Source organism: Talpa occidentalis, unplaced genomic scaffold (assembly GCF_014898055.3).
Source record: "Talpa occidentalis isolate TD23 unplaced genomic scaffold, MPIMG_talOcc4v2.1 talOcc4.3, whole genome shotgun sequence".
NCBI classification, from domain to species: domain Eukaryota; kingdom Metazoa; phylum Chordata; class Mammalia; order Eulipotyphla; family Talpidae; genus Talpa; species Talpa occidentalis.
Genome location: NW_023603184.1, coordinates 86,281,835 through 86,306,419, shown reverse-complemented (window position 1 = coordinate 86,306,419; position 24,585 = coordinate 86,281,835). Strand labels below are relative to the sequence as shown.

The following is a 24,585-nucleotide window of genomic DNA, read 5'->3' as shown; positions in this document are numbered from 1 at the left end:
CTCAGCAGTGTATTTCAGCTAGTCTGCCTGTTCTGTTCCCCACTCTGGTGAATCCTCTCACCACCACTACCCCCTCCCCGCACCTCTGGCCTGTACCCCAGTTCTTGTATGCATAAATAAATAATAAAAAACCTTTAAAAAAATAAAGTCCGCACTGGTTAGAATGATTATTACTTGGTATTCAAAAAAATCATCTGTGCTTCCTCCAAAGAGTGATCCCCTGCCTTGTTTTGCTTTTTAGAATATGCATAGATGCCCCAACACAGACCCACTGCCACAGAAAACAAACAGTATGAAACGTGTTATCAGCTCATGAAAAGCTGCTGCCTTATTTTACCATAATTTTCTAAAAACTGCTTCCTAACTATGTTTTCTTCTCTAGGCTATCTACAAGGCTGACTTGGAGTGGTTGCGTGGCATTGGCTGGATGCCTGCAGGGTCTCCCGAAGTACTGAGAGTCAAAAATGCCCAGGAGATCCTACGAGACAGCGTGTACCGGACACCTGTGGTGAACCTCAAGTACACGAGTATTGTTGACACACCTGAAGTTGTCCTTGCCAAATCCAATGCTGAAAATATTAGTATTGTAAGTTACTTTCCCCTTCTATTTTAAAATTGTTGTAAATATCCTATTTGTAGGATAACAATAATATTGATGGTAGCAAAGACTGTAATAAAGTTAGCTGAGTTATTTTATTATCACTTATTAATTTTAAACAAAACCTCAAAATATTAATAAAAAGTCTTAATAAAGGTTTCATATAAAATTTGAATAACTTATGTGAAAAGATTCTGTAATTTTTCAACTTAATATGAAAATTTTTTGTATCAGAAAAGTTCAAATTTGTGCACTGGAACTAACAAAATTAGAAATTGTGAGGTAATTTTGTTATTGGTTCTTTCCATAGCCAAGGTACCGAGAACTTTGGGACAAGGATAAAACTTCGGTCCACATAATGCCAGATACTCCAGAAATTAATCTCGCTAGAGCCAATGCTCTTAATATCAGCAATGTGAGTACCACAACAAACTCCCTTTCTATTTGGAAAGTCGCCCAGTTGGTTCTACATCACCAAAGCACTCTTCATTATCACAAGAGATTGGCGTGTGGGGTGAGGAAGGTGCCTTACCACCAGCTCTTCACCAGGAGTGAGACTGGAGCAAAACCCTGGCTCTGAGTCACTGAGCAGGACAAGTAACTGGTGAATATGCCAAAAGGGAGAAAAGAATAAGAACAAAAAATATGAAAGAGGAATAAAGAGGCACATAAATAAGAAAGGAGAATTAGCAATAGAACTCAAGAACTCAAAATAATTCTGAGAATTCTTTGCAAAAATACAAATTAATTTTAAAACCTAGTGAATTCTCTTGGAAATAATAAATTGCCAAAACTGATCCCAGGATAAGAATAAAAACATAGCAAGAAATAAATAGGATTATTGAAAATTCCCTCTTCCTCTCAAATGCTGGGATCACTCAGATGATTGTACAGAATTCCTTCTGAACTTCAAGAAATAAACAAACTACCATAGAGCTTGATGAGCGAAGGGAAGTCATCACAATTGCTAAAACTTATCACAGAGAGTTCCATAAATAAGAGCTGAATTCCAGTACAGTGGTGGACAGCAATTCTTCCACGTATTCTCTCTTTTAAAATTTATTTATTGTTTTTTATGTACTGCTGCTCCATCCACTTTTCTTTCATTAGTTCTTGAATCTCTTGTTACTGGTAAATTTGAATGTAGAATAATACCTTGTTTTTTCTCCTCTTCAGAAAATTTACCGTGAAGGTTGGGATGAAGTAAAAATGAGTTGTGATGTCCGTCTGGATGCCATCCCTATCCAGGCTGCCAAGGCCTCCCGGGAGATTGCCAGTGATGTAAGTGTGGCTTTGTTTAACCTCTTAGTTTTCAAAGCAAATACCCTAGATATATCAATAGTACCTACTGTGATTCATCTACTTTGTTTTCCCATCCCCAGTATAAATATAAGCTTGACCATGAGAAGCAGAAGGGACACTATGTGGGCACTCTCACAGCCCAGGGTGACAACAAGATCCGGTGGGCCCTCATAGCTGGCAAGATTCAGAATGAAAGAGAGTACAGGCTGCCATGGGCCAAATGGAAGACAAAGTTCCAAAGTCCTGTGGATATGCTCTCCATCTTGCATTCTAAAAAATGCCAGACTCTGGTCAGCGATATTGATTATCGCAATTACCTTCACCAATGGACGTGCATGCCTGACCAGAATGATGTGATTCAGGCCAGGAAAGCCTACGACCTGCAAAGTGATGTGAGTGGCTGCATTTTTGGATGAACTCTTCTATCATTTTGCCATGACTGCCAGGAAATTGTGTCATTATATCTTTGTATCATCACTTCATGTTTCATACCTCCAAGAACTTGGCTCTAGTTATATGGTATCAAAATCACCAAAGCCATAAAGGAATTAGACTTTGTATCAAGAAATAGATGGTAATGTGAATATAGTTCTTAGTCCCATCAGGTTAAAGATAATTGCAGTGAATATATTTCTATAGAATTTAAATAGTGGGGCCTCCCCGGTGGCGCAGCACGGTTGAGCACTGGGTTGTAAAGCTGCCCGCAGCCTCTGCAGCACCAGATTGATCCCCGCCACCAGAGGAGGGTCCCACATGGCGCGCAGACCTCTCCTGCCGCCCGCTGCTCCCCTCAGCAGTGTACTTCGGTCCTTCTGCCTGCTCTGCTCCCAGCTCTGGCTCTGGTGAATTCTCTCACCTTCCCGCGCTTCTGACTGTACCCAGTGCTTGTATAAATAAATAAATAAATAGCTAAATAGCTAAATAAATAAATCTTAAAAAAAAAGAATTTAAGTAATGATTAAGTTTTATATCATAGTATTTGCCATCTATGGACAGGCTATAGGCATTGATATGCTTTTTTAAATTGACACGGTTTTTAATTGTTTGAATTAAGTTGCTAAGGTTTTTAATCAGAAAATTTGTATATAAATCTAGGATATATATTTTTATCCCAAAAAATTGGAGGATATAGCTCTGAACATACTGGAAACAGTAACCTGGACCAGAATTGAGGTTAATTCCTTTTAAATAGAAAATATGTTACCAAGTTTGTCATATAATCTGGTTTCCTAATTAATTTATATTGTCTGCCTCGCTGCTTGAGCATGTCATCCTTGAATTGTATTTCTCCAACCAACCAGTGGATAAAATTAATAGTACCATGTGATAAGGATTGCTGGATTCATCCTCACCTTGTTTTCACAGGCTGTGTACAAGGCTGACTTGGAGTGGTTACGTGGAATTGGGTGGATGCCAAATGATTCCGTTTCTGTCAATCATGCCAAACATGCTGCGGATATCTTCAGTGAGGTATTCCATGATTTTATCCTCTATTCAGTACACTTTCTAAGAAACTGAACAAAAAATGCACAAACTTAAGCCAAAATGCAGCCCTTATCTATTAGCAACTATAACAGTTTCAGTTGCTATCATTTAAGTCAGACATACAGTTCCCCCAATTAATCCAGTGCTTCCCCTATTATGTTATGGGACCACATCCATAATAGAATATACAGGACACTCACTGATGCTCCAAATTGTAGAAATGGGAAACTTCTTTTGTAAATAACAACAATACATTTGGGATAAGTTTGTCCAGTTGAAAAAATGTATTGAGTATTGTGATCTACATAATGATTTACTACATCACTTTGGGTGCTAAGCAAACCTACTACTTTAATATCTTTGGAAAGCATGAGAAACCAACGCTTATATTTAAAAAATGTTACAAATATCAAATTGCCAAGAAGATGCCATTCAAACATGGAATTTACTCTTCTTCTAGTGAGAGATCCTTGAGAGTAGGCTTTCTGAACTCAAACAGCACCAAGGGCTATGACTATCTAAAATATATATTCTTTCCCATAGAAAAAATATCGCACAAAAATAGAAACTCTCAACTTTACTCCTGTGGATGACAGAGTTGATTATGTGACAGCAAAGCAAAGTGGTGAGATCCTAAATGATGTAAGTACATAGCTGTTGTTTTAAAACGCCCGTTCATGAAAATATCATTCCCCCTGTTTCCCCTGCTTACACTCAGCTTGCAAACAGTGATTCTAGCATATGCTTGGACTTTATGTTTTTTTTCACATCAAGTTCCTGGTCTTTTATTTTTAGATTAAATACAGGAAAAATTGGAATGACACCAAATCCAAGTACACCCTCACAGAAACCCCTCTGCTGCACACTGCCCAGGAGGCAGCCCGGATACTGGACCAGGTAGGATTTTACCCAGATGCTGGGTCTTTGCATGGGAATGGAGGACCATCATACAGCTGCAGGTGATGCATGCACATGGTCTAGCCCTCCATTCTTTACCCTAGATTTCACTCTTAATTGTGGTTCTCTATCTTTTAGTACCTCTACAAGGAAGGCTGGGAGAAACAAAAAGCCACAGGTTACATTTTGCCTCCAGATGCTATCCCGTTTGTTCATGCCCATCACTCTAGTGATGTTCAGAGCGAGGTAATTATCCTTATATGAGTGTGCTTTGCAAAGACTGGCCTTGTTCTTGAGGGAACCTGGTTATAGTAAGGGATAGGACTTTAGAGTGTTCCCGTCTGCCCCGTGGACCTGGTTGGGCTTGGAGATGGTTGATATTACTGCTCCCTCTGGTCCCTTTTCATGGGGTTAGGGTGTTTTGTTTATTTTTTCTTGATTTCTTTAAAAGTTGTTTTAGTTCTTTACTTTTTTCTTCTATTTTGTGGCTTCCTTAAAACCTCTAAGCCTTCAAATAAAATCATGCCAGAATTAGAAAAGAAATTTTGTTTATATATTAATATTTCTCCATCTATGCTCATTTAAGTGCTTTTTGTTATTTACTCTGGGTGGGAGGGGGTAACACAAAAATCTGGGCAACTGAATTTTCTGATATTCACAGCCCACTTTCCCTTATGTGTTTGTCAATGCTAATGGAATCTATATTCTTCCTCCCACCAGCTGAAATACAAAGCTGAACATGTAAAACAAAAAGGTCATTATGTTGGTGTTCCGACGATGAGAGATGATCCTAAACTGGTTTGGTTTGAGCACGCAGGCCAGATTCAGAATGACAGACTATACAAAGAGGACTATCATAAAACAAAGACCAAAATCAATATACCTGTTGATATGGTATCAGTCTTGGCCGCCAAACAGGGGCAGTCCCTTGTCAGTGATATTGATTACCGTAATTACCTTCACCAATGGATATGTCATCCTGACCAAAATGATGTTATTCAGGCAAGGAAGGCTTATGACCTACAGAGTGATGTAAGTGATTTTTATTTCTTAATTATCTAGAAATATACAGTATACTCTAAGAATTATAAACAGCTTTCTGGAATTATAAGCAGCTTTCTGGAAATACTAGTCTTTGAAACTTTGAACCATAAATATTTAGTTTGTTCCCTGAAGGGAATTAAAGTTAGATATGAAGTAGAGAAAACTTGGTAGCAGTGCTCGACTGATAGCTTTCCCTATTGACTGCCTTTCTGAATAACTGTTAATTTTTTTTAATCTGCAACTTTTGAGCCATCTCTAGCATTAGCAACTCCTTACTCATATTTGCATGGGAAATAAACCACTAATTTAAAGTAATTGACTTGGATGAGAACTGAGATTGAGCTGTGATTTTGACAGTTATTGAAGACAATATAGTCAAGGACCTAGGAGTGTGCCATTCTTGCTTTGTATATTATCTCATTCCCCAAAGTATATATGAAGGAGCAGCTTGTAAGGAATCAAAGCAAAAGAGGAACATACCTGAGGACCTAGAGCTTTGGTAAACAGGAGAGAGAATAATTGGCTATCTGGCACTGAAGCATGAATCAAGTTGTCTACCTGCTACTAGCAGTCCATAGGGAATAGAAACCCAATGTATCTATCAATATGTTGTACTCAGGTACAGAGATGCAAACCCTTCCAGAGTCTTTTCATCATAGGAACAGGAGTCAAAGACTGCCCTCAATACAGGTGCTGTTATTTGGACCTCTTGCCTCACCGGTTGCTACAGCAAAAGGACCCATTTTGAACTTGAATCAGATTAGCACCACTTCTCCATTTGGGTGGGGTGGATGCAGAGAACCCAGGACCTGAGTGCAGGTGTGGGGGGAGGGTAGAGATAGAGAGGGATAGAGAGAGGGAGGGAAGCCTTCTCCTACCTCATAATACATGATTATTTATTTGTGTAGTTTTCCTTATGTAGTCTAAAAGCCCTACATATTTCTATATAATTAAATATGCTAAATCCATCTAAAATTAAAACCTTCTTGGAAAAATATTTTCATACACTCATAGCTGAAAGTAACAGCTCCCTGCTCTCACAGCACTTACCACTTTCTGCTTTGTAAATGACTTGTCTCAACAATAGACTCCTTCTTTAAACTTGTACCTTAAAATACCTAGCACAGTGCCTCATTCATAGTAACAAGCTCAAGAAATGTATCTTAGATCAACAGATGAAATGATTAAATCAGTGCAATAATAGCTGCGAGAAAGAATCTTTTAAAAGTTTCTGAAAAAAACTGTTTCTACTCCACTGTGCCCTGAAATGCTGTATCTGAGTCAATTATATCAGCATCTTATTTCTCTGCCTGCTTTCAGAATATCTACAAAGCTGACCTGGAGTGGCTCCGAGGCATTGGCTGGATCCCCCTGGACTCTGTGGACTATGTGAGGGTCACTAAAAACCAGGAAATGGTGAATCAGGTATGCAAAGCCTGTTCTTACTTCATGCCTCAATGCCTTACTTGCCATGTAAGGGTAGGCAGCTTTGTTGGGGAGGGAGAGGCCTGTCTTAATCACCTCTATTTCTTTGCAGATAAAATATAAGAAAGATGCTCTTGACAACTATCCTAACTTCACAAGTGTGGTGGACCCTCCAGAAATTGTTTTAGCCAAGATTAATTCAGTCAATCAAAGTGATGTAAGTACGCTTTGAGTATAATGTGGCACATAGATTGGGGAGTTAGTTGTCTATCGTTGAATGGATTTGCTTAACTCCAGGTAATTGCTTATAAGAAAAAGGAGGGGGTATAAATAATAGGGTTACCTTAGAGGGATGTTTTAAAAGTCACTAGTAGGTTGTATAATTTTAGCAATTTTAAATAATATCTATATTTCATGTCCAAATTATTCTATTTCATTAGCTAAAATGGACTGAAATTCAACCAATTGTTAGTTTTGTTCTCTAAATGTAGACTGATTATTATCTTTCTAGGTAGATCTTATGAAAGTTTAAATATAGTCATTTTTACTATTTAAGGTAATAAATTACTAAATTAAAATATTTTAAAATAACAATTACTTTATAGTTATGAGAGATTTTGTTTTTTCTTCATAGGTAAAATATAAAGAAACATTTAATAAAGAAATAAAGGGCAAGTATATATTTTCTCCAGATACACCATATATCAACCACTCCAAAGACATGGGAAAACTCCATAGTACCGTAAGTTCTCTTTTATGTGTTAGGCACTGTTCCAAATTGAAATTCTTTTAATATTTATGTTCATGGCTGATTTTGTGATCAACTGAACTTTTAAGGAGATCTGTTATTTTTGTTGCATTTTAATTCAGGTTAAAAGTATAAAGGATGCTGCATATGTATGTGTAGTGTGTACGCATGTATACCAATAGAAAGCAGTCCTTGGTGATTCCCTTTATGCAAATTTGTTTTCACTTTTATCACAGCCACAAATATATTTAAATTCTATGTAGATTTATAGATTGCCTCAGAATCTATAGATTTAATTTGTAACAAGTCAAATGACTATCCTGTTCTTTGGTAGACATACGCACAGATCTAAATAAAGATTAAATCTGAGTTTAAACAAATTTTTGCCTTGATTTTACCTTTTTCTTTTTGGTGCTATCTCAAAGATGTTGAATGCAAACATTTGTTACACATATTTCTTTGTTCTAGATACTGTATAAAGGAACATGGGAGGGAACCAAGGCCTATGGTTATACCTTGGATGAACGCTATATCCCCATCGTTGGTGCCAAGCATGCTGACTATGTGAACAGTGAGGTCAGTAGGACTTTTCATTGCAGAAGTTTCAGAGTCTTTATTAGGGAGCAAGGATTAAGTTAGAAAACCTCAGTGATTCTCAATGTTGTCTCTGCTTCACAGCTTAAATACAAAGAGACGTATGAGAAGCAGAAGGGACACTACCTGGCTGGAAAGGAAATCAGTGAATTCCCTGGTGTGGTTCACTCTTTGGATTTCCAAAAGATGAGGAGTGCGGTAAGCCTATGTTCACTTAAGGACTCTGTATTCGGAAAAAAGAGAAAACACAAAGGTCACTATTTACCTGTGTTATAAAAGAATGGGAGATTTTAAAATAAGAAGGAATATATCCAAGTATTATTTTTAAACCTAAATTTATTCTAAAGGTTCTGACTTTTATTATATTGGAAACTGGACTCTAAAAGAGATTGATCTGAAAAATTTACATTTTACTTCTTTTCCTATTTCTGTCTTTAAAAATACTATTTAGTTGAACTACAGAAGAGATTATGAGGACACCAAAGCAAATGTACATATCCCCAATGATATGATGAACCATGTGTTGGCTAAAAGGTGCCAGTATATCCTCAGTGACCTGGAATACCGAAACTACTTCCATCAGTGGACATCTCTTCCAGAAGAGCCCAACATTATAAGGGCCCGAAATGCACAGGAGATCTTGAGTGATGTAAGATGTCCTTTCTGCAGTTTGCTTGGTTACTGGCTTCACCCAGCCCTGCTCAGTCCTCCACACTCCAGTTTCCCCTGTATCTATAAACCCTGCTGCTCCTCAACACAAAATAGCTAAGTAACCACTCCATGATTTGTAAGAATCCTCTCCAAGTATGGAACACCTATGTCAAATATTTAATCTTTTTGCCATTAGACGAAAACTTATCTACTAGTCTCCTTGAGAGGAGGTGTTTGACATTGTGGGTGGTACATGATGTCAATAGCCGATGATGTTGGCCTTGATCACTTGTTCTTTAGGACAGGGCATTAAAGACCTTCCAGCTGTTGAGATGCCCACCCTACGACCACTAAGCACGGCCACAAACAGTTAGGAAGTCATCCAAATGTTCCACTGTAAATTCAATTAGTACTTGTTGCCTTTCACGGTTCTTTCTTGCAGAATGTGTATAAAGATGACTTGAATTGGCTGAAAGGCATTGGATGCTATGTTTGGGACACACCCCAGATCCTCCTTGCCAAGAAATCATATGACCTACAGAGTCAGGTAACTCAATGTTTCCGAAGGACTAACTCACTCTGGGTTAGTAGAACCCTTGGTGTTCTCGGGGTGGGGGGTGAGAGCCAGGCTGTATCTGTGCTCTGTTTTCCTATAGAGAGCCATAGGCCCCCTGCCCAATAAAATCTTTTCTGATGATCTTCTGTGATACTGGGTCTTCTTAGTTTGAGTCTCTCCTGTGGTTTAAGGCATTAAATGTTTATAACAGAAAATTATCTGGAAACATGAAAGTGTTCATAATGAACTATTTTCAAACATCTATGCCTTAGCTGACTCAGGCTAACTAGTGAAAAGTAGAATGCAAATGCATATTTTGACCATAGATAGGCTTAAAGTAAAAAAAAACAAGTATTTGGAAAATTCTGCAGCAGAAACTCAGCTCTGATAGGACAAACTAATAGAATATTGCACTGCTAGGAATTTGAAAAACAGATTTGAAAAACACAATAAAATGAAGATCCAGACCCAGTAAAGATCCAGACCCAGTAAAGATCTTGGTTAAGAGAAATTATTAGTTTTAATAATCATGTGGTCTGCAGGATTATAGCCTTTTTGTTAGAATTAAATCACAAACCCAGAAATAAAGGCATGTCTTAGTTGGCACAAACTGCTAAAGCTGATCCAGACCTATATTTTACCATTTACATGACATTTTTTCCTCACAGATACAATATACAGCAGAAGGTAAAGAAAATCTACAAAATTATAATATGGTGACAGATACACCGGTTTATGTGACTGCTCTTCAAAGTGGCATTAATGCCAGTGAGGTATGTCTTCCCTAGACTTGTCTTCTAAGACAAAGCTTTATTATCTTTATACAATTTTAAACAATAGAAAGGAATAACCCATTTTTTGGTCTTAGGTGAAATATAAAGAAAATTACCATAAGATCAAGGACAAATATACAACAGTCCTAGAAACAGTGGATCATGACAGAATCAAGAATCTGAAGGATCTATATAGCAGTGTGAGTTGAAATTTTTTCTTAAGTTTGAACTACCTTTTTCCCCTTTGGGGACCATAAAAGAATAAAAGGAATAGACACTCTACCCAAAAAGGTGTTTCTGTATTTTTCCTGAAAGGAAATTTGAAACTTCCTGAAAATGTCTCATTCAAATTATGTATCTCATCTGTCCTCTTAATTACAATTAAATAAACTCCAATTTGGATGTTGCACTCTTTCACCCAGTTGATGTAAATTCAGCAACCCTACTTTCTTGCAGGCAAATATCATTAAAGCACTTTTGCTGATTAAACTTCTCTGGCTTTTCCAATGGCCAGGGGTTTTCAGATTAACAAAGGCACTTCCCCCCAACTCTGAACTGTTAATTCAAAACACATTTTTAAAACTTCATTTTGAATTAATTTTAGAGTTACAGAAAGTTTGCAAAAATACTGAGGAATTCCCACATACATTTTAGTACAATTGTCAAAACTAAGAAATCAGTATTGTTATAACGCCAATTTTGGATTTTATCTTGTTCTCTCCAGTTTTTTCACTAATGTACTTTCCTATTCCAGTTGTCAAGCCAGGATTCCACATTGCATTTAGTTGACATGACTCTTTGGTCAATAACAATGAGATTGTTTCTCAATTTTACCTTGCCTTTTTCTGATCTTGATATTTTTGAAAAATACTCACTGGTTATTGTGTAGAATGTTCCTCAGTTTGTTTGTATATATTTTCTAATGATTAGACTAAGGGTGTACATTTTTGGCAAGGGTAATGCAGGTGATATGCCCTTCTCAGTGACAGGTGGTATGTGATGTCACTAACATGATGTGGACCTAGATAACTTGGCTAAATTGCCCTCTTCAAAGCTACTCCACTGTACTTACAATTTCCCTCCTTTCTGTTAGCAAATATCTTGCAGGAGACCCTTTGGATCTATGCAAATACCCTGATTTTCCTTAAACTTTCAGACATTTTAACATCCATTGAGGGGTCTTCCCTGCCACATTTATGCTGTAGAATATACCTACTAATGATTTTCTGTTTCCCCCATTCCCATACATTTATTGTTTGGAATCCTGTAAGGAACAATTGTTCCATCCCTACCTTTGGTTTCTTTATATCAGTATGAGCGCATATTTATCTTTATTTTAAGGGATATAGTCTAATACTATTATTATTTATTTTATTGCTCAAATTTTTCAGCTTTGTTCATTGGGAGCTCTTACAGGTGACTCATTTGACATGCCCTGTTGCTTTGTCTTCTGAGCACTTCTTTAATTCCCAGAAAAATGCACTTGTGAGTTAATACACATCAATGCATAAATCAGTAATTTATTGTGTTTGTTGCAGGATGGTATTCCACTCTGAGGATGTACCACAGTTTATCCATTCATGAAAGACATCTGAGTTGTTTCCAGGTTTTGACCATTATGAATAAAATTGCTGTGTACATCTTCATAGAGGTTTTTGTGTATCCATAAATAAATACCAGTAGGTAAATAAATACCTAGGAGTGGCAACACTTTTTGAGCTCCTACAAGCTACAAAAAAATAATGAATAGATTTTTTTAAATGTTCCTGATTTTTATCCTCTGGGAATTCTTAGAATTATAGGCATGAATACGGCACCAAAAATTCTGATAACTGTCAAGCTATGATAAGTACTATATACTGAACAAAATAATGGACTAGAAAATTGTGGTTATGGAATAAGACCAGTTCATTCTTTTAGGGTTCTAACTACAGAGTTAGAAGATCTGGAGGTTATTAAGGAGTGTCTAAAGACAGAAATGGAGGAATAATGCAGTACTTGGAAGCCAAACCAAAATGATTTTTTTCCTGTGTTCACAAAAAGATTTTTTAACACTTACAGAACCTGTACAAGGATGCCTGGGAGAAAGTGAAAGCCACCAGTTACATCATCCCTACCAACAGTGTGTCACTGACACATGCTAAGAACCAGAAACATCTGGCCAGCAATGTAAGTCAAGTACAAATGTGACAGCCCTCCACCCTCTACCATTTCTGCTGTCTGCTTCCAGAATTTTTCTGGCTGTTTCATATATTTCCAAGAAGTACCCCCAGCACTCTCACAGGGGCATAGTAATTACATAGCAAGTAATTCTAGATGCTTATCATCACCAGCCAGTGGACTTAGTTCTTCCTTTCAAGGGTCCAGGGAGAATCACAAATACTTGCAGAGACACAGATGTGACCTTTTAAGTTACCTACCTACAGATGGTGTGGATAAATATGCAGTTGACCCTTGAATAATGTGGAGGCTATGTGTACTTACTCCCACAAAATAGAAGATCCACCTGTAACTTATAGTCAGCCCTTACTATCGGAGGATTTACATCCTTGGATTCAACCAATTAGCTTTTGCAGTTGTTTCAGTCCTTGAATTATATATTTTAGATCAGTATTTCTTAACCCAATTTTGACTGTGATCCACACAGTCACAGTCAAGTAAAAAAAAAAAAATATTCTTTATTGCAAATCAACACACATTCACACAAACTTCGATAAACATACACATAAAATCATTGAAGTATATGTGAGTTCTAACATAAATGTTTTACAGAAGAGTACTTCTTGCTACACAAAGGACAATTCCCTCTAATTATTTAAAACCTATTTTAAAACCTATTTTTTTATTTATTTGAAATCATAGTGACCCAGTATAAATTGATTTTGCTACCCTCTAATGGGTCCACAGATGTGTAGTTTAAAAAACTATGTTGTTAGACCATATATGAAATTAAATTTTTACCTGGAGGAAAAATTAATATATATATTTTGCCCAGACCCAATTGTATTTGGAATCTACAAATAGATAAACCAAAGTAGCAAAAATTTTATTGGGAAGAGGAATTTTGTAGATAAGATTTAGGAAGCTCAGCAAAATTTTTTTTCCTTTAGTTATGGCAAAAATTGAAGAGGCAAATTCTTAGTGAATTGTTCTTGGACTAAAATGACAATTAGAGAAGTTAATCCTTCAAAGGAGGATTCCAATAGTGTTGTTTATAAAAAAAAGAAGGTACCTTTGAACACTACCTATTTTATATCTGAGGGATAGGATAGATGCAAACACATTATCTAATGTTCTGGAAAATTCTGATGGAAATTTTGGTTTATTTCTCATTAGGGAAGGGATTTGCAGAAACTCTGACATAAATATTTTCCTCCCCACTTTTTTTTTTTATAAAGATGTGCACCTATGAGTGTCGATTAAATTGCTCTTCTATCATGTGCTAAGTGATTGGATCTTAGTCTCTGTGAAGGGCTGAACTCTATTCATGAAATCATGGAGCCTTAATTAGTAGGCAATATGGCTTAAGAACTAAACGTTTTCCTATCAAAGTTGGTTGCATTGTATTTTTTGAAAACCTTGTTGAAACTATGATACAAGGATTGTGTCTCTTAAGTACCAGATTGTCAGTTTTTAAAAACAAAGACATTCCTGAGCACGTTTTTAATTTTTTTCATTTATGGCTAAGAAAAACAATGCTATTAACACACAATGAAACTATTTTAATATTGCATAAGCTATAACATGGGTTCACTGAGTAGCAATAGAAGTACAAGCATAGGTATAGGAGCTTTTAAAACAGTAAAATTTTATATCTTTCTGTCATTAAAAAAGTACTTTCAGATAAAATGTGATTAAACTTCAGGATCACCATGAGGTAGGCACAAGAGCTGTATCTCTACCTGTACAGATGAGGAGATAAGATCAGGAAGTGACCCTGAGTTGTTTGGATTGCAGAGTTGAGTCCTTCCCATTAAATCTCATACTGTTTTAACACAATAAATCCATTGCTCTTCAAAACTGTGCTTCTTCCTTTGTACATTCTCTCTGTAGATCAAATATCGGGAGGAATATGAAAAGTTCAAAGCTCTTTATACTTTACCAAAAAGTGTTGAAGATGATCCAAATACAGCCCGGTGCCTCAGAGTTGGCAAATTAAACATTGATGTAAGTAATCCCAAAGACCTTACTTCACATTAAAGTCAAGTAAAATAGCTATGTATTACAAATCGGAGCATTTCTATGAAGCAATGCATATGGCCCAGATTTGGCATATGTGAAAAATCTTAAGTTTTATTTCTACCCCATTCTGCTTCCCCATTCCAGCAGTCCACCCCTGCCCCCAATGCCACCACCAAATCTATAGAAACGATCAGAAAAGTACAGTCCCTACACTGTCCCCAGATGATTGCTGACTTCACTGGGGGGTAAGAGAGGCATGTGTGACCATGATGCCCCACAGTTTCCTGTATAACTGGCATGTTGCTTTAACATCACAGCGTCTGTACAGATCAGTTTATGAAAACAACAAGATGAAAATCCACATCGTGCCTGACATGGTAGAAATGGTTACTGCTAAGGATTCTCAGAAGAAAGTCAGTGAGGTTGATTACCGCCTGCATCTCCATGAGTGGATTTGCCACCCTGACTTGAAAATCAATGATCATGTGAGGAGAGTCACAGATCAGATCAGTGATGTAAGTCCATTGTTTCTAGGGGTACCCCTCCTTGTCTATATGCTCTCTCTGAAGAGAAGCAGACTCACCTATTTCTTCACCTCAGCCTTTTTCCAGGGCTGCTTTCCTGTTTACCCATGGATCTGATTGGATATCAGAGCACCCTGGAAGCAGGGTGCTGTGTGCCTGTGTTTCCATGGCACTCTTGGCTTCATTACATAATGTCTTTGCCTCTGATTCCACGAAGTCTTCTTGGGTTCAGCAGTCATCTTGGGTTAAACAAAGTGGCTTTGTTATTAAAGTTAGGCTTCAACTTTATTTTTCTGATCATCGCCATCTATTGCAATCCTCTAGATTGTGTACAAGGATGACCTCAACTGGCTGAAAGGCATTGGTTGCTATGTCTGGGACACTCCTGAAATTCTCCATGCCAAACATGCTTATGATCTTCGCAATGATGTGAGTCTGCCTTATTTTGGTTTTGTTTAGTATATTTCCTTTTCTGTATAGTCTAGAGTCAAGGGGATTTTATGAAGTATGGACTTTGTCATAGTCTCTGTCTTAAGTGGTGTTGAGGATGGCGAACCTGGAGAAAGATGGTAAGGAACAGAGAGAAGTCATTTCTCAGGAATGCATTTGGCATTGCTATTAAATAGTGCAGTCAGACTGTATTTTATCCTCTGATATAAAGGAAATGCTGGCTTTTCTTTCCACCTATTGGGCTACTTTGGATATATTAGCACTATTCTCGTTCTGGGAAAATCTTGTTTGTTTGTGGCTCATACATTATCTATTTGTAAACAGTATTTGCTAGGCAAATTAATACTGTCATCAAGATTTCAGTGAGAATGTAAGAGCAGTTGTCAAATCTCCTAGGAGACTCTAGAAGCTCTATTTGACCATAAGCATTTATGCTGATTGTCATAAAATTCAAATATATCCTGGTTTGTTGAATAAGTGGTAGTGAATATAAATGCCAATGTAATGAGTTAAAAAGCAACCGAACCCTTTTTGAAAAACAGCAATTTCCAATATGGTGAGCGGTTTAGCCGAACTTCATTTTATTCCTTTCTGCAGATTAAGTACAAAGCTCATGTACAGAAAACAAGGAATGACTACAAGCTAGTCACTGATACACCCGTCTATGTGCAGGCTGTCCAAAGTGGGAAACAAATAAGTGATGTAAGTACAATTGGGGAAGTTATTATGGGCAGTGAAAAAGACAGAGCCATCTCTTAGAAAATAGTGACAAAAGCCAAAGACTGTGCCTGGCCTTTTCTAACTGGGAAACCAGAGTTGGTGCCTTAGACAGTACTTAAGATTCTGCTTTTATTTCCTAAAACCTGATGCGTTCATCAAGATGTTTCCTGGGGCAGAGTTGTAAGCAATCTAAGTCTATGAAATACTTGGTGTTTTAGAGCTTCCAGAGTTGTTTTTTGTATCTTGTGTCCAGAACAATAGTTTGTGTCTCACTCTCTAGGCTTTCTAATAAATTAGAGCTACTACAGTGGACTGAGAAGGAAGTAGGCTCTGAAGTTAGAGATGTAGATGGAGTACAGCCTCTACCACCAATAATCTGTGAGGTCTGGGGAGAACATTTAAACTTCAGTGTCCTTATATGGACAACAGGAGTGTGTGTGGAAAGCACACACCACAATGACAGACAAAAGTGGGCAGAACAGACAAAAACCTCCTCATTTTTTTTTGACCCCACAGGTTAATAAGTATATATTCAATCCCAGCAGTGAGTTAGAACATCATGACATTATTTTTGGACTCTTAGTGCTGAGCTCTTCTTGTGTCTGAGCTGCCTCCTCCACTTATTTTTCAATGTGATGTGCTCTGATCCTACTTGACAAGGCACAATAGTATTGGGTTTTCGGAAAAGTCATGATGCATTTTTTCCTAAGTTTTTCAAGAAGAAATGCATCATGACTTTCAGACAACCCAATATATCAGAGAGAGTTCTCAAGGCAGGGAGAGCAGGCTACTTTTTTTTTTAAAGGGACTTGGATTTCCATTTACTTGACTTCTTGCTAGCAATGCTATTGCAGTTTCATCAACTCACCCCACATCTCTGCTCCCCAGGCTGTCTACCACTATGACTATGTGCACAGCATCAGAGGCAAAGTGGCTCCAACTACAAAAACAGTGGATCTAGACCGGGCCATTCATGCATACAAGCTGCAGAGTGAGGTAAATTGTGAGGACTGGGCAGAAATTTAGGACGCAGCCTACGAGGGCCTGGCCATCGTGTCTGTAGAAGCATCCTCAGCGTGGCCATCCTCTGAGCCCAACACTGCAAATTGAAAATGATCTTCTGTGGGGCCTCCCTGGTGGCGCAGCTGTTGAGCACTGGGTTGTGAAGCTGCCCTCAGCCTCTGCAGCGCCGGTTCGATCCCCGGCTGCTCCCCAGCCACCTGAGGAGGGTCCCACATGGCGCGCAGACCTCTTCTGCCGCCCGCTGCTCCCCTCAGCAGTGTACTTCGGTCCTTCTGCCTGCTCTGCTCCCAGCTCTGGCTCTGGTGAATTCTCTCACCCTCCCGTGCTTCTGACTGTACCCAGTGCATGTATAAACAAAACAAACAAACAAATAAATAAATAAAACATGCCCGTATAAAAAAAATTTAAAAAAAAAAAAAAAAAAAGAAAATGATCTTCTGTTCACATGAGTTGAAAAAATAAAACAAAATCCAGCATTGTTTGTCTTCCCTCTCAGCTGGCAGCATCCTATCATCAGCAGTTAAGTTAGTCCCTGGGCATTTTTGGAGCAAAGTTTGCAAATTGCGAAGAAGAGAGCCAGTCTATCTCTGCTCTCTCTCAAAAAACTTAAAATCAAAATAACAAAACAAGACATACAATACATACAATAATAAAAGATTATTAGCAATAGATGATAAAGCTATAAATTTCTACTGGAATTCAGAAAAAAAAAGAAACAGAATTCCACTCATGCATTTAGTGGCCTGGCAATATTATTACCTGGGGGTGCTACTTTGGTCTCAATCTCTAATGCTACTCTTCTGTATTGAATGTTTAAAGCAATTTTGTTTTAATATTTTAAATGTTATTTTTGCTCCTAGAGTGCCCCTGAAAGACAGACAGATTATGGTCATAGACAGAGACTCCTTTCCCCCTTCTGCAGAGGATATGAGTACCCTGATCTGTTAATGGGTAGGAGGGGATTCCAAAGATGTGCTTTGTAATTACAATAACCTCAGGCATGGATGATAGCTTGAATATCACCTAAGAGTGGGGTGAAAAACCAAGGTGGCAGTTGTTTGCCCATTTTCTCTTCCTTTTTCAATTCTTGTAGATGCCATGCATATAGAAATTTTTTTTTCCTACTCTAAAATTGCTCTCCAAAACAATGGGTTGAGAGTGCTCTGACTCATTGTCTGACTACTAGAATTTAATTTCTTCTGAAATCAATTCAGTGAGCAGAAGTACATTAAATATTTAATCAATAACATAATTTGAGCTTCATGTGACGTGTCAAAAACTCAGGTCATTTATGTAGGTGTCATTGAATCTGCTCCTCCTCATTCCTGCAGAATCTGTACCGAAGATCTGGCCTGCGCTACCTGCCCACAGGATATAGGCTTCCAGTTGACACACCTCACTTCAAACATATCAAAGATACCCAATACATGAGCAGTTATGTAAGTAGTGTCTTCCATGTTAAGATGGGGTCTGATGTGGAAATGGGGATCCTAATATTCATGAATAGCTTATTTTCACCACCACTCCCCAATCACATCCTGAAGTTTCAACAAGATATAATAATGGGAGCAATGGTGAGGAGACAGTGGATGTTCTAGGGGTGCTGTACATTTGGTGTCATCCTGCCCACAGTGCAGAAGCCTCCTGAGCCATCCCAAGTCGCACGCTGGAAATGCATGTCTTTCTGATATGTGGCAATAGCACTATCTTCCTTCTGCAATTTCCTTTCTTCATTGCAGAAGATTTAACATCAGTGTATGGTCCTTTGAAAAGAAAAGATTTCTCTCCTAGCTGTTGCTCTGATACTTACCTCATTACTTACCCTGTATGTGCGCCCTTGTCATGTAAATGTCAGATAACTTGCCAAGGTTTTAGCACTGATCCTAACCTCCCCACTTTTCAAGGTTAGGAGTCAATTTCATTTACCCCCATGCGCAAGAGAAATTTTGGCTAACCCAGTAACCCTAACCTACAGGCCATACCACATACTAACCATCAGCTGAAGAATAAGCTCTTCCTTCCATAATGTTCTACAGAGTCCTGGTACCCAAACTTGCTTGTCAGGCAAAACCCAATAGCCAGTGTCCCCATAATATGGTTTCCAAAGCAGAGTCACATTTTTGATAATCTAATTTATTTGAAAACTCAATTCCTAAAGTCATTCATCAGTCTTTAAAATATTCTCATTTCTTTCCTAATCTCCTGGCGATATTGTAGTTAAAGAGGTTTTTCTTGCATTTTGCATACTTGCCTATTGACAGAGTCATCAAGGTGACATTCAGTTTTTTCCCTCTCTGTACCTGACTTCGTTTGCTAACAAAAAAATTTTCAAGACTTGGATGACTATCAAAATTTTGTCAATGACTACTTTGTGTTTAATATTTAAGAGTACTTTTCAGATGAAAGTGATGGTTCTTTTCTGTTTGAGAATTATGATGCTGCTCTTTGTTTATGTGTTATTGATCTCACTCTGACTTTGCTTTTGCAGTTCAAGTACAAAGAAGTTTATGAACACATCAAGGCAAACGGGTACACACTTGGACCCAATGACGTTCCATTTGTCAATGTCCGGAGAGTCAATAATGTCACCAGTGAGGTACTGTGCATTCTAATTTTGTGAGGGAATTATTGAGCTTCAAAGACCATGGCTTTGTTTGAAGTGCATTAAGAATTTATTTTAATTTAACTGTAAATTTGCACATCAGCAAGGATTAAAAGGGTCCTTTTTGTCACCATTTTTATGCTGATATACTTTGGCAAAGTTTTTCTACACCTGGTAATGCCATTGAAAACTCAGTTCCAATATAATGCAAATTAATTCCTTCTTTTGATATTTGCTTTCAAAAATCTTTATTAACATTACATTTTAGCCTGACTCTTGACCCTGCTTTTCTACATTATTTATATACCTAATCCTACTGCTCAGCTATCTAATAGAAAGTGAAAGACTTTGTGCTCAAAATTCTTCAGCTAAAAAAAAAATCTTTTTCTCCTTTTTCCCAATCTTAATTGCTTTCTGTATCTTTAATCTCTCTTCTTATGGCTCTTTATGTCAAGTATTTATAGCCAATTAGTCAATAGATGTCCTGTCAATGCTGCACTAAACACCTGGAATGGCTTTTCCTTCAATTTAGAGATTGTATCGAGAGTTATACCACAAACTGAAAGACAAGATTCACACAACTCCAGACACACCTGAAATCCGCCAAGTCAAGAAGACACAAGAGGCTGTCAGTGAGGTGGGTATTTTTTAGGAGAAAAGACAGGCCATGGAACCCAGAGATAAATTCAATCATTTTGTCTCTAATAATATGTGTTTCTGGACTTTTCTTAGTTGATCTACAAATCAGACTTCTTCAAGATGCAGGGCCACATGATCTCACTACCATATACACCGCAAGTGATCCATTGTCGCTACGTGGGAGACATCACCAGTGATGTAAGCATACATGGGGTCTTTCTGAAAGACTCTTACCAAGAGGCAGGCTTCCAATAGGAAGCATTTAAGTCAGCTGGTAGTCTGCAAATAGCCTTTTCTTTTGAGTACTTCTAAACAATTTGGAAGTAAAATAGTGTGGCAGTAGAACCCCACATTTCTCCAGCTATGGAAATGCTAAAAGGACCACTAGGAAATACAAGAAGTGCTGAGCATACCATCATTTCACATTCAACACTGAATCATTATCAGCTCCTCCCTCTTAGTGACTTTGTTCCAGGTCACATTTAGTGTTTTCCCTGATCATCCCTAATCCCTCGCCATTTAACAACATCCTGTTGTCATTTGTTTTTCTCTTTGGATGTTTCCTTCTTCTAAAAGACGACTACCTTCAATCTATGCTAGTAGAGTATACTACTACACTAACAATATAGTAGTCTTCACATCTCAGCTCAGGTTTAGAGATTTAAATTTAAAAAAACCCATTATTTATTTATGTGCAAGTAAAGTAAAAGTAAAAGGTAGACATTTTGAACCAAAATGAAGGCTGCATCAATAAAGAAGCTTGACTGAACTGTCTTTTTGTTCCTGATTTACATTTTCCCATGTCCATCAATATTTCTGGTTCTGCCACACAGATTAAATACAAAGAGGATTTGCAGATCCTGAAAGGACTGGGCTGCTTCCTGTATGATACTCCAGACATGGTCCGTTCCCGGCACCTGCGAAAGCTCTGGGTGAGAGCACATCTTCATAACAGTCACTACTCTACACACCTTCCACACACCCTAGCACAACCTCAAGGAGCTGGGCAGTAGGAATCTTTGCCTGCAGCTACTTTTAAGGGGTATTTATCCTTAACCTACTTGATAAGTCATGACCCATTTAAGCTGATCTGTACCTTCTATGAAAGAGGGTGAGCTGAATTAAATGACAATTGTTTTTGTTCCTGCCTGGGATGATATCCAGAATACACAGGGGACTTGCTCCATTCACACATGCTAGCTATTTGAATGACAAATGTATGACCATGACATGCAATTGCTGAAGTGATTAATCTACTTGCATTTTAATTGTCGTTTCTTTAAGTCTAATTACCTGTATACTGATAAAGCAAGGAAGATGCGTGACAAGTACCAAGTGGTCCTTGATACTCCAGAATATAGAAAAGTGCAGGAACTAAAGACACATCTAAGTGAGGTAAGGATACTTAACCTGTCACTAAAGGGACTTGAGGCTGTTTGTGGATGAAATAAAAGAACTGTGAAAATAGGAGAATTGAAGGTATGAAGGAGAAGGACAAAGTCACTGGAACAGGATCCAGAGTGGCAGGGGCAATGGAAACGAGCACCCAGTAGGAAGCTTGAATCTTACCTTTTATTTTGGTATAAGGGGGGAAAAGAAAAGGAGGGCTAAAGAGGTAAATAAATCATTGGTTTATTGGATTGAAACTGAGATTGTTCCAGAGGGAGGGTTCCTGATTTTTCTATGAAATAAACAATAAAGACATCAGGGCAGAGAACAAAACATGTCAATAAAGCAACGTGATAACAATGACTGCTTTCTGTCCAGCTGGTGTACAGAGCAGCAGGCAAGAAGCAGAAGTCCGTCTTCACTTCAGTTCCTGATACTCCTGATCTTCTAAGAGCCAAGCGAGGGCAGAAGCTTCAGAGTCAGGTAGATCCATAAATGAAGATTGGTAAACCTGTCAGGCTGGCATCACAGGGGCAGTTGTGTGTGTCTGATCACCTAGTTGTCCTTTATACAACCTCGTGCCCATTTACTTCAAGAAGCAGGTTTTTGGGGACCCCTAATAACTATGGTCATGTTTTAGAGGAACAGGTAATGTCATGCCTTCTTTTCTAAGTACTATACAACTTTTTTCATTGACGTGTAGTCTGTGGAGTCCAGGTAGTAAAAATAATCACTTGATTCATTCCATGGGACCTATTTTCCACAAATAAATGAAACCATATTTCATGCATTCAGGCAAAAATTGGGAGAAAAACATGCTGAGGGCTCTATCAGAATTCCCTCATTCTTCTATCAGTGTTCTTTCTCCATGGATTTAGATTGAACCACATTCATCAGTAAGAATATTAAATAACTGGAGTGCATATATGTTTTCAAAGATGAGCCACAGGGAGAAACAAATGATAAGAAACACGTGTGACAAAAAACCCCAGAATAAATGGGCACCACCCTCCTATTTAAGGGTTAGAAATGAATGAAGATTAAACACCAGAATATAATGCATTGCCTCTGTAACATCTGATCCCTATTCTCCAATTATTTAGTATCTGTATGTTGAACTTGCCACCAAAGAGAGACCCCATCATCATGCTGGAAACCAGACCACAGCTTTGCAGCACGCTAAAGATGTGAAGGACATGGTCAGCGAGGTAAACTGGGGATTCAGCACCAAAGCACTAGGTTAAAAAAAAATTCCTTCTTTCAAATCTCTACCTGCTGCATCTGATCAGGGATGCAGGGCTACATATTGTGCCCAGCAGCAGCAAAACAGAGCAGGCTTACTGAGCATGATACATTGTGTCCTTTGGCTGGGTCTATGGTTGTGAATTGAGAAGGATGGTTGTGAATTGAGAAGGATGATTTAAGTGTGATGATTTAAGTCTCTCCCTTCTTTCTTATTTCTTAGAAAAAGTACAAGATTCAGTATGAAAAGATGAAAGACAAGTACACTCCGGTTCCAGATACACCAATCCTCATCAGAGCCAAGAAAGCTTACTGGAATGCTAGTGATGTATGCATCCCTTCCTTCTTTCTTCTGTTGTGATAGAGAAAGCTGTAATTGAAATACCTAAGAAGCAGAAGGTGTTGCAGACATTATAATGATATTCATAGTTTAAAGTCCTGGGCTACAACAAAAGCAAAAAAATTAAAAAAACACTGTGGGGGGATTAGGGAGGGGTGGGGAGAGAAAGAACTAGAGTCAAAATAAGGGGGGTGCAATTGTATGGGGACTATAACCAAAATGAAAATGCATACATTGTACAAAGATGAAAAATGATGTAAGAATTATATAAAATAAAATGTTTAAAAACAAAACAAACCTACAAACCGTATGAGTTAGGCAAAATATCTAAAAATAATGCTGAGAGATGCTGAAAGCCTATTGTTTTTGTCATTGCTCTTCTGGGCAAAAATATGAGGCTTTCTTGTAATTCATTAATATCTTTCCCTGCATATTTGATATCTAATTGTTACTTATCCATAAAATCATGGTCTTGGAGTCAGTCAAACATGGTTTCAAACCCTTATGTTGTGACTTGCCTCCTATATATATATAACCATATATAATTTCCCTGAGACTGTTCTCTTACATATGGGGTAGAGATAAGAATTTTGATCATTATGTTAGACTAAACAAGGTCATGTACATAACATTCCTAGCATGGTGTGCCGGGGTCCTAATTGATACTCAGGAAATGTTTGTTTGCTTTCTTTTCTCAATCATCTAAATCATGAAAATGACGCATTTGTTAAACTGGGATGGACAGACTTTCATTTTCTATACCCCATAATCAAAGATAAGACTGCTTTTAATTGTAATGAGTTTATCTGTTAATGAAGACGTGGCATTAATCAATCCAGGGTTGATGGCCAGTCCTTCGTCTCCAAGCCCAACTGTGAATGCATCATACCCATTACCAGAACCAGAATTTTTGGAAGAATTGTTGGAACTTAAAGCTAGACCAAAACTCAAGCACCTTGTAACCCTTCAACATAGCAACACAGCCCTAGGATATCAAGGCATCTTAAAAGGCATCATACTGATCTTTAAACAGACGAATTGAAGGGATACAGCAAATTGGCACAATATCTCAGTTCTATAATTTCATCCAAAATTTTTGTTTGGAGCTGAGGTGAAAGGTGGAAAGAGGAAAGGCAATGTGCTTAAATAGAAGCTAAGAAAATGATACACAGCCTGCAAAATCTTATCTCCTATGTTATGTTTAGACTTTTTATTATATCCCATGTTTATTGCTTAAAGACTGCTGCTGAGTATTGCTGGAAGTCAACCTCCTTTGTATCATCACTGTTTGGTGTAGCCACTCAATGAAATTGGTCCCCAGGCTCATTGTGCCCCACTGGATAGTCCTATTCCTAGAGTTTCATCAATACTGATAACTCTAAACTTTGAAACAGTTCAGTG

General features: G+C 37.9%; 1 protein-coding gene across 1 annotated transcript in view; it reads left to right on the top strand.

Annotated features, from left to right (window-relative positions):
- Nucleotides 1-24,226, top strand: part of LOC119255124 (nebulin-like) — an 86,871-nt gene extending 62,645 nt beyond the window's left edge. Inside the window, exons 54-87 of the mRNA XM_054699453.1 lie at nucleotides 383-586; nucleotides 909-1,013; nucleotides 1,775-1,879; nucleotides 1,981-2,292; nucleotides 3,266-3,370; nucleotides 3,929-4,027; nucleotides 4,181-4,282; nucleotides 4,421-4,528; nucleotides 5,003-5,314; nucleotides 6,647-6,751; nucleotides 6,864-6,968; nucleotides 7,386-7,493; nucleotides 7,968-8,075; nucleotides 8,178-8,291; nucleotides 8,545-8,742; nucleotides 9,187-9,291; nucleotides 9,969-10,073; nucleotides 10,169-10,273; nucleotides 12,135-12,242; nucleotides 14,127-14,240; nucleotides 14,573-14,770; nucleotides 15,104-15,208; nucleotides 15,827-15,931; nucleotides 16,838-16,945; nucleotides 18,304-18,411; nucleotides 19,461-19,568; nucleotides 20,107-20,211; nucleotides 20,307-20,411; nucleotides 21,047-21,145; nucleotides 21,498-21,608; nucleotides 21,981-22,085; nucleotides 22,706-22,810; nucleotides 23,068-23,172; nucleotides 23,960-24,226. Of these exons, the coding sequence (XP_054555428.1) occupies nucleotides 383-586; nucleotides 909-1,013; nucleotides 1,775-1,879; nucleotides 1,981-2,292; nucleotides 3,266-3,370; nucleotides 3,929-4,027; nucleotides 4,181-4,282; nucleotides 4,421-4,528; nucleotides 5,003-5,314; nucleotides 6,647-6,751; nucleotides 6,864-6,968; nucleotides 7,386-7,493; nucleotides 7,968-8,075; nucleotides 8,178-8,291; nucleotides 8,545-8,742; nucleotides 9,187-9,291; nucleotides 9,969-10,073; nucleotides 10,169-10,273; nucleotides 12,135-12,242; nucleotides 14,127-14,240; nucleotides 14,573-14,770; nucleotides 15,104-15,208; nucleotides 15,827-15,931; nucleotides 16,838-16,945; nucleotides 18,304-18,411; nucleotides 19,461-19,568; nucleotides 20,107-20,211; nucleotides 20,307-20,411; nucleotides 21,047-21,145; nucleotides 21,498-21,608; nucleotides 21,981-22,085; nucleotides 22,706-22,810; nucleotides 23,068-23,172; nucleotides 23,960-24,226 (4,461 nt within the window). The remainder of the gene's footprint in view (nucleotides 1-382; nucleotides 587-908; nucleotides 1,014-1,774; nucleotides 1,880-1,980; nucleotides 2,293-3,265; nucleotides 3,371-3,928; nucleotides 4,028-4,180; nucleotides 4,283-4,420; nucleotides 4,529-5,002; nucleotides 5,315-6,646; nucleotides 6,752-6,863; nucleotides 6,969-7,385; nucleotides 7,494-7,967; nucleotides 8,076-8,177; nucleotides 8,292-8,544; nucleotides 8,743-9,186; nucleotides 9,292-9,968; nucleotides 10,074-10,168; nucleotides 10,274-12,134; nucleotides 12,243-14,126; nucleotides 14,241-14,572; nucleotides 14,771-15,103; nucleotides 15,209-15,826; nucleotides 15,932-16,837; nucleotides 16,946-18,303; nucleotides 18,412-19,460; nucleotides 19,569-20,106; nucleotides 20,212-20,306; nucleotides 20,412-21,046; nucleotides 21,146-21,497; nucleotides 21,609-21,980; nucleotides 22,086-22,705; nucleotides 22,811-23,067; nucleotides 23,173-23,959) is intronic.
- Nucleotides 24,227-24,585: the final 359 nt, after the last annotated feature.